The 15,549-nt window shown below is 29.1% G+C and overlaps 2 protein-coding genes across 6 annotated transcripts; one reads left to right on the top strand and one right to left on the bottom strand.

Annotated features, from left to right (window-relative positions):
• Positions 1 to 1,060: 1,060 nt before the first annotated feature.
• LOC103571159 (phosphatidylinositol 3,4,5-trisphosphate 3-phosphatase and dual-specificity protein phosphatase PTEN) lies at positions 1,061 to 12,030 on the top strand. Of its 4 annotated transcripts, none has more exons than XM_014442552.2 (8): positions 1,061 to 1,339; positions 3,636 to 4,081; positions 4,177 to 4,378; positions 4,811 to 5,365; positions 5,439 to 5,605; positions 5,672 to 5,956; positions 6,368 to 6,551; positions 10,689 to 12,030. In XM_014442552.2, exons 2-8 carry the CDS (start codon positions 3,908 to 3,910, stop codon positions 10,706 to 10,708), a joined length of 1,587 nt encoding a protein of 528 aa, XP_014298038.1. In that variant the 5' UTR covers positions 1,061 to 1,339; positions 3,636 to 3,907; the 3' UTR covers positions 10,709 to 12,030. The 4 variants fall into 4 exon arrangements, with proteins under 4 accessions (XP_014298038.1, XP_014298035.1, XP_014298036.1 ...); XM_014442549.2 differs by lacking the exon at positions 10,689 to 12,030 and adding an exon at positions 8,240 to 10,678; XM_014442550.2 differs by lacking the exon at positions 10,689 to 12,030 and adding an exon at positions 7,343 to 10,678.
• Positions 12,031 to 12,986: 956 nt separating this feature from the next.
• On the bottom strand, positions 12,987 to 14,828 carry LOC103571070 (N6-adenosine-methyltransferase non-catalytic subunit). Of its 2 annotated transcripts, XM_008549063.3 has the most exons (4): positions 14,525 to 14,828; positions 14,282 to 14,461; positions 13,471 to 14,171; positions 12,987 to 13,392 (listed from the first exon to the last, which is right to left on the bottom strand). In XM_008549063.3, the coding sequence occupies exons 1-4, from the start codon at positions 14,579 to 14,581 to the stop codon at positions 13,152 to 13,154; spliced, it is 1,179 nt and encodes a 392-aa protein (XP_008547285.1). In that variant the 5' UTR covers positions 14,582 to 14,828; the 3' UTR covers positions 12,987 to 13,151. The 2 variants fall into 2 exon arrangements, with proteins under 2 accessions (XP_008547285.1, XP_014298002.1); XM_014442516.2 differs by lacking the exon at positions 14,525 to 14,828 and having other exon boundaries at positions 14,247 to 14,374.
• Positions 14,829 to 15,549: the final 721 nt, after the last annotated feature.

Here is a 15,549-nt window from a genome sequence, read left to right as displayed (position 1 = left end):
TTTCTTTTAATCAGGGGTCCTATGTAATAGCTGAACTATATTCTAATGAATTTTATCTCATTTCTTCGGAGTATATATATCTGAAAAAAAAATTCAAAGCTATTGTAGATGAACGTAATCTTAAAAATCAATTTATTTTTCCCTTTATTAATACTATTATACCATTTTCGATAACCAGTGCATTTAGTATATGAATTAGATAAGAGACAAGATGAGTAAATAAAACAAGTACGGATAAGTTCTTCCTCTTCGTAATGGCGTCTGTGTGACTAGCCAATGTCAGCTCGGGGGATCCGCAATTTAATCGCTTTAACTCCCATTTCCCTCCTCAACTCTTCTATTCTCTTTCTCTCTCTTGCTGATATTCAGCCTTGTCTTATACAACCATGTGTGGATACAGCTAAGTCGTAGAGAAGCAATTTTTTATTAACTTGTAGTAAATAATAAATAAACTCAAAAAATAATTTAAATATTTATAATAAAAAGTTATAAAACGGCTATACGATAGATCATTGATTGTAAGGCAGCCATTTTAAATATAGACGTACATAATACGTATACATCTGTTTCACAAGTATGATTAATAAATATGTAATACTATTTACTTTAATACTATAATTCCTATTTTAGCAGATAGTTTTCATAACGATGTATCAATAACTTTTAAATGTATAATATTTTTTGTGGTGCAGCATTATAATTATTTACGACTTAACTTCCTGTTTCAAGTTTCGTTGACAGCACAATAAAAATTCGTAGATTTAAGTTTAAAAATCAAAATATTTTTATGCTTAGATAAAAAAATTTGTACTTCAAGTTTTTATTTATTAATATAAGATATTTTTTGAAGCAAGATGTGTTAATTTTTTACAATTTATCATTTAAAAAAAAATTCAAAAATTATAAAACGTCCGCTAACGTCAGTATCATTACAAAATCATAAATTCCCGCGATTTTATTCGAAGCGCTAATTCCGCGCCTGCGCAAAAACGAAACTGCGCAGAGAGTGATAAGTCAGGCAAGTAGCGCCACCAAGTCGTTTAGCGACAGTTGTCTGCCATTGAGGCCGCAACAGGACAAAGCCGTTGCCCTCCCTTGTAATGCCATAGGGCCGGTGGTGTTCTTATATTATAATTCGCGAGTCCAACAATTAATAACTCCTCCGTGACATATAATCCGCTAAAAAAAGTCGTCCGAAACCCCAATAACTGTAACTGTGCTGGTATGTTGTGATCCATAAAAAATTTTTTAAACAAACTCAACGCAAGTGGAAAAGTGGGAGCCGTGGAGTTGGTTAGAAATAAAAAACAGTTTCAGGAAAAAGGATAAATACACTAGAGTAAGTGTGTGAATTTATTTTTAATTGTGTATGTACGTGCGCGCGAGTTTAAGCTAAGCTTAAAAAATCTACATCTATTCAAACCGTACGTGTGCGTTTTGCTTACGATGAGTACATACTCACACATATATTTATATATATATATATATATATATATATATATATATATATATATATATATATATATATATATATCACAAAAAGAAAGGGGCTACGCGAGAGTAAACGTATGAGTGAGTGAGTGAGCGAGTGAGAAAACAATCGTAAACGTGAAATGAGAACATGGTGTTCGCGCTAGTTTCTTTAACCCCCGTGAATACCCAAAAACAACTCGAGGTAAAAGCGAATGCATGTTGGCGTATGTAGAAAAATAACCAACATCCAAAGATCCGAGGTCCAACAAACGCGAATCAAAGCAGTAGGACCGAGAGAACTTGAGTGAGGATAAAAAACATGTACCCGAGATGGACGCTATGAGGAGCACTTCCGTCCGCTAATTGAGCGTGACTTTTAGCTCTTTCGTTTTACTGCTCCTCTGTCTTTTAAACTTTTATTTTATTTATTTGTTTACTTTTTTATTTTCAGGTTATTTTTCTCCTTTTATTATTTAACTCAGTCCACTTCTCCTGCTTGTATTAATGACCGCCGAGAGTGGCACTCGACTAGCGAAACGCAGTCTGGGAATTATATCGTGTCGAGGCATCGTTGATTTCATGATTCGTATATATATTAATATATATACATATATATATATGTATAATACATATTGGGATTAGATTGTGTGCTGTACGCGGCCAGTGCGAAAATCTGGCTGACCCGATTAGATTAATGTGTATAAGTGTTTTATAAATATATATATACACGGTCATATATGTCTAAATGAGCGTAAAATATATGTGTGAGTAGATGCATGTGTTTAAATATATGAAGAAAAATATTTGGGTTATTTTTTAAATTATTTGCAAGTTGGAAATAAAGAAAAGTCCCCCCAACCTCAACCTCGTCCGGAGTGAGACACACCTGCGGCGCTCTGATGCATTGTCGGTGAGTTTTTTCACGTGTGCAGGTATATAACATATATATATATATATATATATATATATATATATATATAGATACTGCCGTTTTCTTTACATACTCTCGTGTATACTAACCCGTTGTCTCTCTTTATTTTAGTTAACTCTTGCTCACGGTTTAGTGCGTGTACATGGAGTCTCTCCTCGTGCACCTTCATGAGAGAGTAGTTGTCTTACTCGTGGTCTTGTACTCATAGTTGTAACCGTAGTCGTAGTCGTGATCGTGATCGTGATTGTGCTGAAAGAGAGCGTAGATATAGAATAAACTACGGTTATATTGTGCAGGAGTTAGACGGAGATACTGTAAGTAAGTTAATGTTTAAGTATAAGTAAGTAAGTAAGTAAGTAAGCGAGGAGCGAGCGAGGTAGAGAAGCTAAAGAATGGCGATTGCTCGAGTTCCCTGATCGTTTAAGTGTGGATGCCTCCAAGCGTCTTTTGCAAACTTGATTCCCTGTGTGAAGGATCCAACCAGAAAACATACCGGCGTTATCCTGTCTCCTGTATTCATTCGTTCATTCGTCCGTCCACATCAAACAGATACCTCTGCCAAGATTTAACGTAGCCCGCCGTACACTACGCCAGTAACTTGTGAATCTCGTGAGTGTGACGGATAAAAAAAAGGAAAAAAAAAAAAGAGCGAAAAAAAAAATTGTGTGAGATGAGATTACGCGTGTGTACCTTGACGATTTATTTCAGCGATAAAAAAAAATATCGCGATACTCGAGGCCGAGTTAATTTTTTTTTTCGCCCTCCGTTGGCGTGCTAACTCTCTACTCTGTGAGTTCGGTGGTCGCGCATGTGGTTTTTCTGCTTGATGGTATAAAATAAGCTGGTGAAGTTACGTTCTGTTGATATAATGTATATAGTGTATGATGATCATGATGATGTGTGTGTGTATATATGTATATGTATGTATATATATGTATATATATTTATGTATATTTTATTTGCAAGAGTGTGGGAGAGAGGGAGAGACGCATGGCATCGCGGTTATCGTTAAAAAAAAGTGGGAGTGTCACGATGCATGTCGCGCGAAATACTCCGGATCTCTTTGCTGATAGTATGACGCTCACAAAATTGATGGAGATAGTAAACTTACTGATATACCCCTTTCAATTTTTAAGATAGCCATTATTTTAATAAAACTCTATATGTCAAATTATATTTATTATTTTATTTAATGATATAATTTTATTTATTATTGTTTTTGTGATTACAGAATGTCTAGAAGGTCTGAGTCAAACACCATGAGCTCCGTCCGAATTTAACCATAGTGAGTATTTATGCTGTTTGTTTAGAGTTAAATAATTGGGTCTGATCGAGTCGAGTTGAGTCCTCCAGGGTGATAATTAAAAAAAAATAATAATAGTTATAGTAGAAAGGTTGTGAAGAAAAGAGAAAATTTGCGTAATATTAGATTGGTAGTTGTAGCTACTGGAAGAGATGGGAAATTTAAATGATGGATAACAAGACGGGAAACTTCCAGGACCTATGCTCTACGCATTGATGGGTATATGCTTTTCCTGTAGGAGACCCTCTAGCAGTCGGCTGAATAATAAAATTTCTGAGCACATATCGGCATCGGTAACACCCCTCCATGTTTGTCTGGAGGAACAAGGAAGACCAGAACTGGGCTCGAGTGACGCCGTGGCCAGCAGGACACAGGTTGGCTTGTCATTGTTACTTTATTTGTACTGACGTTTAATTATAATATTGTAAATATTTATAGAAAATTAATTAAATGATTATTTTGTTGACAGGTTAAGGGTAGTGGAGATAATTTGGGCGAAACAATCAGTGAGTGTTCAGAGGTAGGATCAACTCCTGTTGAGTTAGAAGAGTGGACTCAGCCAAGCATGGCCAATACAATCAGTAACATGAAGATGACTAACCCTATCAAGGGGCTAGTGAGCAAACGTCGTAAACGTTTTACTGAAGATGGCTTTGACCTTGATCTCACATGTATGTATATTTATATATCTATATATTTTTTCTTTAATTAAATATACTGATAAAAATATGCAATGACTTTCAACTGTTAGAGCTGTATTAAAATTTTATTAATTAATAAGAAAAATAATTGAAACCTTGATTGAAAAAAGGATAATTTTGTCAAGATATAAAATTTTAAAAAAAATACTTGCAGTTGTTATAAATGAGGAGCTGAACAAAATTTTAAAATTTGAATTATAAAATTTACATAAAGATTTTACTGAAATTTTTTTTCCAAATTTTTTTTTAACTCCCAATTGACATCAACTGCAAGTAATTTTTTTTTTAATTAATTGATAACATTTTGATACGCTTATGACAGTTGGTTCGTTTGAAATTTTAAAAAGTAAGAGACTGTCTGAGAATGACTTTAATAATGATAATAATTTTTTTTTTTTACAGATATACAGACTAATTTAATAGCAATGGGTTTTCCGGCTGAAAAACTCGAAGGTGTTTATAGAAATCACATTGACGATGTGGTTAAATTTTTAGAATCTAGACACAAAGATCATTACAAAATTTACAATCTCTGTAAAGAGAGGTCGTATGATCCTAGAAAATTTAAAAATAGAGTTGCCGAGTATCCATTCGACGACCACAATCCGCCCAATATTGAACAAATAAAACCATTCTGTGAAGACGTACACAATTGGCTATCACAGGATTGTAAAAATATTGCTGCAGTGCACTGCAAAGCTGGCAAAGGTAGAACAGGTGTTATGGTTGCCTGCTATTTACTTCACACAAAACAATTTCCAACGGCATTGGATGCATTGACATTTTATGGATCGAAAAGGACGACTGATAGTAAAGGAGTTACGATACCCTCGCAAAGGAGGTACGTTGGTTATTATGCCTCATTTGTACAAAAAGGTCTTATCTACCAACCAGTCACGCTTCTTTTACGGCAAATTACCCTGGATCCAATTCCCATTTTTAATGGTAATCAAGGCTGTAAGTATTTATGATATCATTTATTTAATTTATTATAAGATAATAAATTATTTTATTTATTTTTAAATTTTAGATTTGCATTTTGTGATATCGGAAGATAATAAACGTATATTTAGTTCGGATACTATTGAAGTTAAAAAAGGTACACCTTCAATTCGTATTCCATTAAATCATACTGTTTCAATAACAGGTGATATCCGTGTAGATTTTTTTAATAAGAAACCTAAGATGAAGAGAAAAGTGAGTACTATTAATTACGTTATAAAATAAAATTTTATTTTAATTATTATTTATTTATAATTGCAGGAAAAATTATTTCATTTTTGGTTCAATACATTTTTTGTATGTGACAATCCGTCGTCTGATAACGACAGTGAGGAAATGCGTGTTGAACGTTCTGCAAGAGCATTGAGTTGTGATGGAACGGCAATGGAATTTCCAGCAATAGCAAATGCACATTCAAAACCAAGAACCAGCTCGTTGGCAAGTCTCGGTCCAATGCCACCGACTCTTGTTCTTGAAATTGATAAGTGGGGTTTGGATGATGCACATAAAGACAAAAGTCATAAAATATTTCCTTCTGATTTTAAGGTACTTGTTTTTTACAAATAAAATATATATAAATATATATGTATATATTTTTTTCAAGCCTGAGAATAATTAAATTATTTTATAAAGTAATATTTTAAACATAAGTTGGATCGTGTTTATAAAAAAAAAAGTTAATTGGATAAATAAAAAAAAATATATACATATATATATTTTACCATGCCGGTGATACTAAATGCTTTATTAGCATTTTTACAACATATATAATCATATTACTTGATAAAATTGATACTTTAGTAAAGTCTAATAATTTTTTTTTTATCAATCCTTGGATACTTAGATAAGATTATAAAATAAAATGACAATTAAAAAAAAAGTCTATAAAAAAAAAAAAAAAAAAAAGAAATAAAATTCCTCGAGACATGAATATTAATAACATATAATTTTATCCAGGTAAATTTACAAATGAACCGACCATGGGACGGACCCGGCAGTGGAATATCACAAGCAGTGCCAGCAATAACTCCCAGAACTGATGTACAAATTGGTATAAGCGGACAAGAGAGTCCAAGTGAGTCAAGTGACGCAGATAGTAGCGAATGTGACACAACTGGCGACGAGGATGGATGGGAATCAGGTGAGTCCTCAGTATTTCTGATGGCGAAATCCCAGCCGCTTACGCACAGTATTAGTCGTACAACACATGACCAGAATCATCAACATCATCACCATCATAATAATCAACAACAAGAACAACAACAACAACCACCACCACCACCACCACAAAAGCGACACAATAATGATTTAAAACCATGTATTGAGAGTTCTATTTCGCGTGTTGATAATGATTTGAGCGCACAGAGTAATTCTATTGCTAAAAGATTGTCCGCATTTGCGCGTACATCCCGGTCAACAACTTTTTTTTTTGATAATTAAGAACCGGAATTTTTTTTAAATTATAAATTTATCTTCAACAGACAACACTTTTTTTATTTATTTATTTATTAGTTTTCTTTTTTTTCATGTAATTGCATCTTGTTTTCTTTTTTTTTTCTTAACTCAAGTTAATTTTTGCTCAAATGAAAGGCATGTGTCTCACCTTTGCAAATTTGCACGCAATCCCTCTATGCACTTGTCACAAAATTATTTAATTCTACACAATTATATTATTATTATTATTAATATTATTATTATTATTAATCTAATATTTTAAATTGAAATACGCGATAATTTTATATTTTTATTACGATCAAATTAATGTTTAAAAATGTGACATTGTGTGATAAAATGAATCCGTGACGTCTTGTTATAATTTTTTTTTTTTTTTTTTTTTTTTTTTTTTTTTAAATCAATTAAATTATCATTACTATTCATTAATTATTAAAAAATAATAATTTATCGATAGTTGAATGTCTTTATTTATCGTAGCGCCAGGAAGAATAAATTTGGATGGACCATGAATGTGTGAGAGTTTCGTACAAGTACACACGAGACGAGAGATGTTTTACCAGAAGAAAAAACACCGATCGAATTTAAATTTAAAAAATTATAATAATAATAATAATAATCGGTTATGATAATTATTATTATTATACGAGAAAAATAGAATAATTTTTTTTTAATCGACGCAATCGTCTGTAAAATTCATCAGTTAACTTTTCTTTAGAAAAAAACTTTTCTTTTTTTTAAATTCTTGTAAATTGTTTATTGAAAGTCTTAATGTATGAGTAGAAATGTTTTATAAATTTTTTAATTACGAGGACACGCGTTCCTGATTTATCGTCTATTTAATTATTTAAATTTATAAAGTAAAAAAAAATCCACGAAATCTACGAGACTTATTAAGTAAAATTAAAATAAAACGATTGTATTTGTATATTTATTACGATGTGATATTAATAGTGTTATATATTTATCGTAAAACAAATAATTATTAATTAAATAATTTAATGTTAGACTCTTTTTTTTACTGCACTATTTTTTTTTCTTTTTTTTTTTTTTTAATTGTATTGTCAGTAACGCACGTAGGAAAATTTGAATTTGAATCTTAAATTTGATTGTTTGTATTTATACATGATATATATATGTCTATGTACATATATATATTGTGTCCCTTGGTATTTTGTTATATATATTTTTTGATAGCATGTAATTCACTGCATGATTACGCGTTAAAGTACACATTGTAAAACGACACACAAGTGAACACAAATTTAAAAATAATGGAACAAAAAAACAATAATGATGATGATTGATACTGATACAGATAATAGACAAGTGAATATGAAAAATTTTTACAAAATGTGTGTGTCTGTTCTCATCCAGTGGACATGGATCAACGTGTTGGCCGATACCGTCTACTATCTGATGGAGGAATGATTGATGTTTTGTGAGCCCGTGACAACTCGATGCCCTCTATCATCAACTCAATTCATCCCTCCGAGCTTCAAATATCACGCAATAATAGTTAAACATCAAAGAAACTAAATAATTTAAAATTTAATTTAAATAATTCATTATTTCAATATTTTTTTTTTAAATTCGTCGTAGAAAATCCCAACAAAGTCTCTCCTCTCAAATTATATATTTATTTCTGGATAAAACTGAAATTTGAATAAAAATATTTCAGTAGTTTTTTAAAATTTTAATTAATTCATTTTAATATACAAAGATAATTTGAAATTTTATATGTAAATATATGAGAATTAATATGAGAGGATAAGAATGTTTATAAATATAATAATTATAAATATTCATTGATTTACGGCGATTAAAATTTCAATATATATATATAAATAAATATATATTTATATATATATATATAAGATAGTAAGACTATTTTTCATAAGTGATAAATTATAAGTCAATAATTGTGCGTAGAGATTTAAATTGCGAGCGTACGTGAGAGTGCCTATTAACGAGCGTAAATGTATGACTATTATGTATGTGATGTATGTGTATGTAATAAAGAAAGAGAGAAAAAAAATTAAAAATCAATTGATAAATATTAGGATAGTTATTAAAAGTACTTTAAAATTTTTACGTAGCAATAAAAAAAAAAAATGAAAAATTTTAAAATACTTTTAATAACAAATTTATGAACAATGTGTGTTGTATGTGTGGAATGATTATTAATTATAATTTAAATACTGTTATTAATAATATCCCCTCGTAAGACAGCAGTGTTTTGACAAACGAAAAAAATTTTTTTAAAATTCGAATTTATATAAATTTAAAAATCTTAAATAATTAATCTTTATATTTAATATTTACTATAGATATTAATTTAAATATATGTTGAAATACTGCTGTCAAAGTCATGAGATTTTCAACAGTTGCATAAATTATTATTATTATTGTAATTAGTTATTGTGATTTAGAAAAATTAAAACGGTGCAAAATTAAATGAATTTGTAAATTATTATATATATTAATTTTAATTGTTTTAAATTAATAATTATAATTAAATATATTTTGCACCTAATTAGCATTTTTATTGTAATAGTGCGGTCCTATTCAACAAAAATGCTACACTATAAATTTTCTTTTGTAAAAATATTTAAATTAAATTAAATGAATTTAGATAAAATTGCAGCTGTTTGAAAATTAATATGATTTGTATTTGTATGATTTTATTAAATTAATAATTATTAATTAATTAATTAATTAAAATAAATGTTATTTTGCGGTGTGCGAGGCTATATATTATTGTACATTCGCGTACGTACCTTCCTGGCATTTCGTAATGATAAACGGATGCAAGATAATAGTAGGGAAATATATAAATGTTTAATCAAAAAATTTTTTTAAAAATAAATCAATAAATAAATAAATAGTAATATTAAAAATAATTACAAATAAAACATAAGTAAAAAATAAATAATTCTATAACAATTGTGAGATGAATCTCGAAAAAAAAAACATTCTTAGAAAAGATATACAAAAATATATCTATATATTTAAAAAAATAAAAGTAAAATTGACTAAATAAAAAAAAATATATTCGCTTTTTTTTTTAAATCTACGAATTTTAAAAATATCTCGTCCGTAATTACTAGCACTGTAGTTCAACTTCAATTTTATTATTTAATTAAATAAACAATGAGAGAAACTTTTTTTTTTTTATTTTATTTTATTTTTTTTTATCCATGATATTTAAATATTTAAAAAATATGTGAGCTCCTCTGACATACTATTACTTTTATCAAATGATTGTAATGATATAGATTAAGGAGAAAAATAATAGGACGTAAAAGTATAAGAGGAACTAAAAAAAAAATAATAAATAAATAATTCTCATTCGTATTTTATATTTTTTTTTGTCACGTATTTTTTATCATTATTTTTTTTTTATTTATGCACACGTTGCATTGTTTTCTATCTACATAAATATACTGGATTAAATTATGATGTTAAAGAAGAGAAGAGACAAAGCAATTTTAAAATGAAAATAAATTGGAATTGGATGAATGTAAGGATGAGTGAGAAATTAAAAATAAAAAAAAAAACAATAATTTAGAAGTAATAAAAAACGAGTATATATCGTATAATTTTTCACATACTTTTATATGTAAATATAAATTTGCTTATTACTCTGGTCCTGTTTCTCATGCATGCATTTCTGTACATACAATTGCTTACTTCGAACGGCAATAATCACGGGGATAAAAGTAAATAAGCCAACAGAAGTTAAAATGCACTTAATTAACAATAAAAGAGAGGTGATAATTAAAAATACTAATATTTTCTTGACTGTAACTGGGTCTGCTTACAGGGGAGTCAACGTATTTGTGAGTTTGTGACATGACTGATGGTGGGCCATATCCAATATCCCGAGCTAGAGCCTAATGTTCGTCACTGATTAGACGATCGACTAGTTTCTCCTGATATCACTGCAACTAGAAAATACTTCAACCGCTTTGAACAAAAATTACCAGTTGATTATTGTTCAATTACAATCTACTAGCATCAACCATCGCAACTACTCCCGCCTGCCATCTGCTAAGCATGAATTATATTTATTATTTTTTTTATTTTATTATTTATCTACAGCAATGCCAATCCGATCCCGTCCTCCAATTACTCGATTTAAATTTTCATTTTTTTTTATTATTGTGCTGAAATTATATTAAAAAAAAAAAAAGATATATTATATTATTTATTGTACAAAAAAAAAGAATTTCTTGGCGCAAGAAAAATTTTGCACCGTGAAATAGAAAAAAAAAATTCTTAATTATTTGATACCGGTGATAAATAATTATTTTAACAGCACAATGATTATTACATATCATATTCACGTTATGATTTATTTTATTAATTATCTGTAGTCTTCAATTAAATTAAATTTCTTTTTTTTTAATTGATTAATTTTTTTCACGGGAAAATTGAAAATATTTTTATCTTTTATTTAAAATTATAAAATAATCTTGCCGTTTGTTTATTAAAATTTTTTTTTTTTAACATCAGTACTTACTCGCTCATTGGTCATAAGTGCAATTTAAATCGAGTAAATAAATAAATCGGATGTTGGAATAATTACTAAATTAATCACTTAGTGTATTAGAAGATGACTATATTTATATTTTTATTTTTATTTCTTCTTTTATTTTACTTTTTTTTTGTTAATTTTAATTAATTTAAAGTACAGACGATTTATTATTTTACTACCCACTGACATTCGATGTATCCCCAAAGAATGATGGAACAAAAATAATTATTATTAATTAATTAATTGAATTGAAAAGATTTAAAAAACGCTAGACAATTTTTTTTAATTTGTAATAAATTTTGAAAAAAAAAGGAAAAAAAAAATAACAATCATGTCTTATTAAACCTAGAGAGTACAAACGATTAATTTGATCTCAAATAGTTTAAGTGTAAATACAGTGAAAGTAAACAATTGAAGAAAAGCAATGCTTGCTGCTCAAAAAAACTATAATGAGCAATTATATAGCACATCTCCGTATATTTTATTGATAATTATAATTAACAATCCACTATTACAATAACAATATTTTTAAAATACAAAGTTTTTTATTACTTCTTCTCACAATTTATTATTAATATTTATGTATGATAATTATAAGAAAAAAAGAAATAATTAATTAGTGGACTATTTTATTAAAATTCCAAAGTGTAAATATATAAATTATATTATTAATTATTAACCGAGTAATGATCAATAATTATTATTAATTAAAATTTTTCATTACTTTATTTATAGTAATAAATAATGATATTTACCTTTAAATAATTTAAGCGCGCGTTTAAAAACTGGTTCGCGTTGAAAAACAAAATAATCCGACATATATATATCTAATTTATCCGATTTTTTATTATTATTAACTTTTCATATGCAATAAAGGTTTATTATTTCTGAAGGTTCAATTATGTATATATTTTATATTGAAAAAATAATTATAATCAAATTACTCATTAATTAGAAGTTAATTATTTAAGTTTTCACATTAGATATTAATATTTAGTTTAAGATTATTTTTAAAAAACCTACACCGTAATTATTTATAATTACGACAGACCTATGGCCTGTACTCTCCCTATCAAAAAAATCTATATGGGAATTCAAATACCCATAGTTTTCTACATGGATTTTCATGAAAATTCATACTCTCTTATATTAATATTAATATTCCTATGGATTCTTACATAAATTCATACTTTTCTATATGGATTCCCATGGGTTTCCATGCAATCCCTTATGGATTTTTTTGAAAGGGCTCTATATTCAAGACTTCCACCTACAACTCGTACAGAGCCGTCAGAATTGAAAGGGTTGTCATGATTTTGATCTTCAATGATTTCTTCAACGAAAGTACCAGCGTTAATACCTGAATCCTTATCCGCTTCTTCTTAATCCTCGCAACTGGTTAATTTCAATCTGATTATTAGTCAGTTTTATATTGTGAAGTCTGCTGTCAATGTAAAACTTTGAAAAATTAATTAGTTTTAATTTAATTTAATCTTAAGTATTAATTTTACTCATAGAAATGTCATCTGGAAGGTAAGTCTCAAAAAAAAAAATTTTAGCATTTGATAAAAATTCAAATTTTTAGCAGGAATTAAAAAATTATAATTATCGGAAATTTTACATTATTTTATACACTTAAATTATAATTATATTTATCCCAAGTTAATTTATAAAAAAAAATATGCTCAAATAGTTGTCACTTTCTAAATTATTTATAAAAATTAATCAAGTAAATAATTAATGTAAAATTTATCTTCCTCTTCCACGACCGCCACGATTGAAGGCCCCACGACCTCGCCCCGCAACTTTGCCCTTCGGCGGCGGAGATTTCGGTCTCAAAGCCTCAATTCTTTCTGTGCAACCAGTCGTAGTTTGCCCGGAAGTGAAGTAGCCACTGTACAAATCGGCGTTGAAATTTGTGTTGGTCAACTCTGGACCAACTGTCAACCATCCTGGGCGAATTGTGCTGTCTCTGCCGAACAAATGTAGCCTAAATATCAAATTTAAAAAAATATATTAATAAAATACATTTGTAATATTAAATTACAAGATGAAAAAAAATAATTACCGTCTTCTTCCGAGACAGAAATGCTCAATGATGTGGAATATTTCCACAGGTTTCTCAATAGAACCGTACTCAGGTTCTTCAGAAATAATCAGATCAATATCAACATTAGCGTGAATAAAGTCACCATCAGTTGATCTACGAACAGTTCCTTTAATTCCCATCAAGCAGTGCTCCTTCGTTCTCTGAAGAACAGCTTTGCTGTCAAGATTTTTACTGTGTCCTGGGTTATTTATATTGGTGCGGATCCAACAAATGTCTTCACAACGACGGAAGCCCCATTTGCGAAGACAGAAACGTCCCATATCAAGACCGTCGCTGCTCCCACACCAGAGAAATACAAAACTGCGATTAGCTGCGACCTCTCCAATGTCTAGTTCCATTATTTGATCCCAGTTCCAAAGCTCTACATTAGTAGCACCGCATGTCCGCTGATATTCTTCCAATGGAGGCTCTATTAAAATAACATCGAACTTGCAATTAAGTTCTTTGAGATTGTAAGTTGATAGATTCGTCTTCAAATACATCGGCGGAGTCGCTGTCTCTGATATTAAATCATCCTTGAGTTTTATCAACTCACGGAGTTTCGGATACTCCTCGAATCTGTCAGCCAGTCCGACATCGCGGATAAAATTCTGCGGACGCTGCCCGGTGTCAATAAAATGCTGGCAGTAATCATTGTGAGGATTTGATGACTGTGTTCCCTGTGATCATAAGTTAAATATTTTATTTTAATTTTCGATACTAGAAATTCTTTTTCTCTATTTAGGAAAACATACACATGGTGATTTAACCAGGAAATCTCGGAGCATACTTTTAAAAATGTTGATGAATCCTTGTAGACTATTTCATCTGTCGCTACGATATTGTCTTTCTGGTCTTTACTTTTATCATCCTCTGATTTGATGACCCGAACTTTGGCTTTTTTTTTTTGGACTCCATCGACTTCTGTGCCCAGGGCTTGCCGCAGCTCATCAACATTCGCGACTCCTAGCTAAAGTAAAAAAAAAAATAAATAGATCATTCAAGTGAAGTAAATTAAAAAAAAAATATTTACCGCTTGTGCCAACAATTTTTTACGTTTCTGCGAACGCTCTCGCAGAACTTGCAGCATTTTTTATTTAAAAATATTTTGTCTAATTATCAAAACTCAGTATTCAAAAAATAGGTTATGAATTTTTCTTTTAAAAATATTGAGATCGGTTATCAATCTCTGATAAATAAAAAAAACATATAATACTTTTTATAGAGTAATATTATTTAAAAAAATTAAATTAGTCACTTCATTTGTTCAGTAATTACACTAATTACTCTGTTTTCAATAAATAATTACCGCTAGACATTTTGACACCTGCGCAGGATTTGAACTTTCCGCGCATTCCGCTAGTGCGCGCCACAAGTTTTCGTAAGATGAGTGTGAATGTAGCAGACATTAAATTTAAAATTTTTAATAGAGTAAATTAATAAAATAAAAGTTTTAAAAAATACGAATTTGAAAAATTTTAAAATTAATAAATTCATTTTTTATGAATATTATTTTTTAAATTATTTACTCTATTAATTTATAATTTTAAATTTGTCTGATGCCTTCTATATTCACACTCATCGAGATTTCAACTAAACTGTGTTATTTTATTAATTACATTTATCCTTATCCATAACTTAATTATTTCAAAAGTAAGTAAGTAAAGTAAAATTATTTTAACTTCTCTAACTTGCATGTTATTTGCAAAATATTGAAAATTTTTTTTTCACTTTAATTTTAACATTTTGTTATTTTGTAATAATGTAAACAAATAATTCTAATGCATCGCCAGGGGTGATAAATGCTGATTGAAAACGACATATTGAAAAAGAGCGCGATTCTAAAGACATTGATCCCATCGAATTCTGGTTGAAAGCGGAACCACATTTTCCATTATTAGCATCAACTGCTCTAAATTATTTGTCAGTAATGAATACGAAATCGATTAAGTTCAACTCACTTGAAACAGTTGTTCATATATATAAATATTCAATATTTCGCGCTATTTTACTTACCTCAGGTGCGCGCGCATAAAGTGGGTATCGATACTTGCAACA

The sequence above is a fragment of the Microplitis demolitor genome, chromosome 7, assembly GCF_026212275.2.
Source record: "Microplitis demolitor isolate Queensland-Clemson2020A chromosome 7, iyMicDemo2.1a, whole genome shotgun sequence".
NCBI lineage: Eukaryota > Metazoa > Arthropoda > Insecta > Hymenoptera > Braconidae > Microplitis > Microplitis demolitor.
The sequence above is the reverse complement of the archived record's forward strand: the minus strand, read 5'-3'. Positions and strand labels throughout refer to the sequence as shown.

Excerpts from the sequence above, each read along its gene's own strand:
- LOC103571159 (XM_008549206.3), top strand. The coding sequence starts at position 3,908 with ATGCTCTACGCATTGATGGGTATATGCTTTTCCTGTAGGAGACCCTCT. Across the intron at positions 4,082-4,176 it reads CCGTGGCCAGCAGGACACAG|GTTAAGGGTAGTGGAGATAA; the intron begins GTTGGCTTGTCA and ends TTTTGTTGACAG. Across the intron at positions 5,957-6,367 it reads TATTTCCTTCTGATTTTAAG|GTAAATTTACAAATGAACCG; the intron begins GTACTTGTTTTT and ends AATTTTATCCAG.
- LOC103571070 (XM_008549063.3), bottom strand. The coding sequence starts at position 14,581 with ATGCTGCAAGTTCTGCGAGAGCGTTCGCAGAAACGTAAAAAATTGTTG. Across the intron at positions 14,172-14,281 it reads ATTCATCAACATTTTTAAAA|GGAACACAGTCATCAAATCC; the intron begins GTATGCTCCGAG and ends TTATGATCACAG. Across the intron at positions 13,393-13,470 it reads TTCTGTCTCGGAAGAAGACG|GCTACATTTGTTCGGCAGAG; the intron begins GTAATTATTTTT and ends TTTGATATTTAG.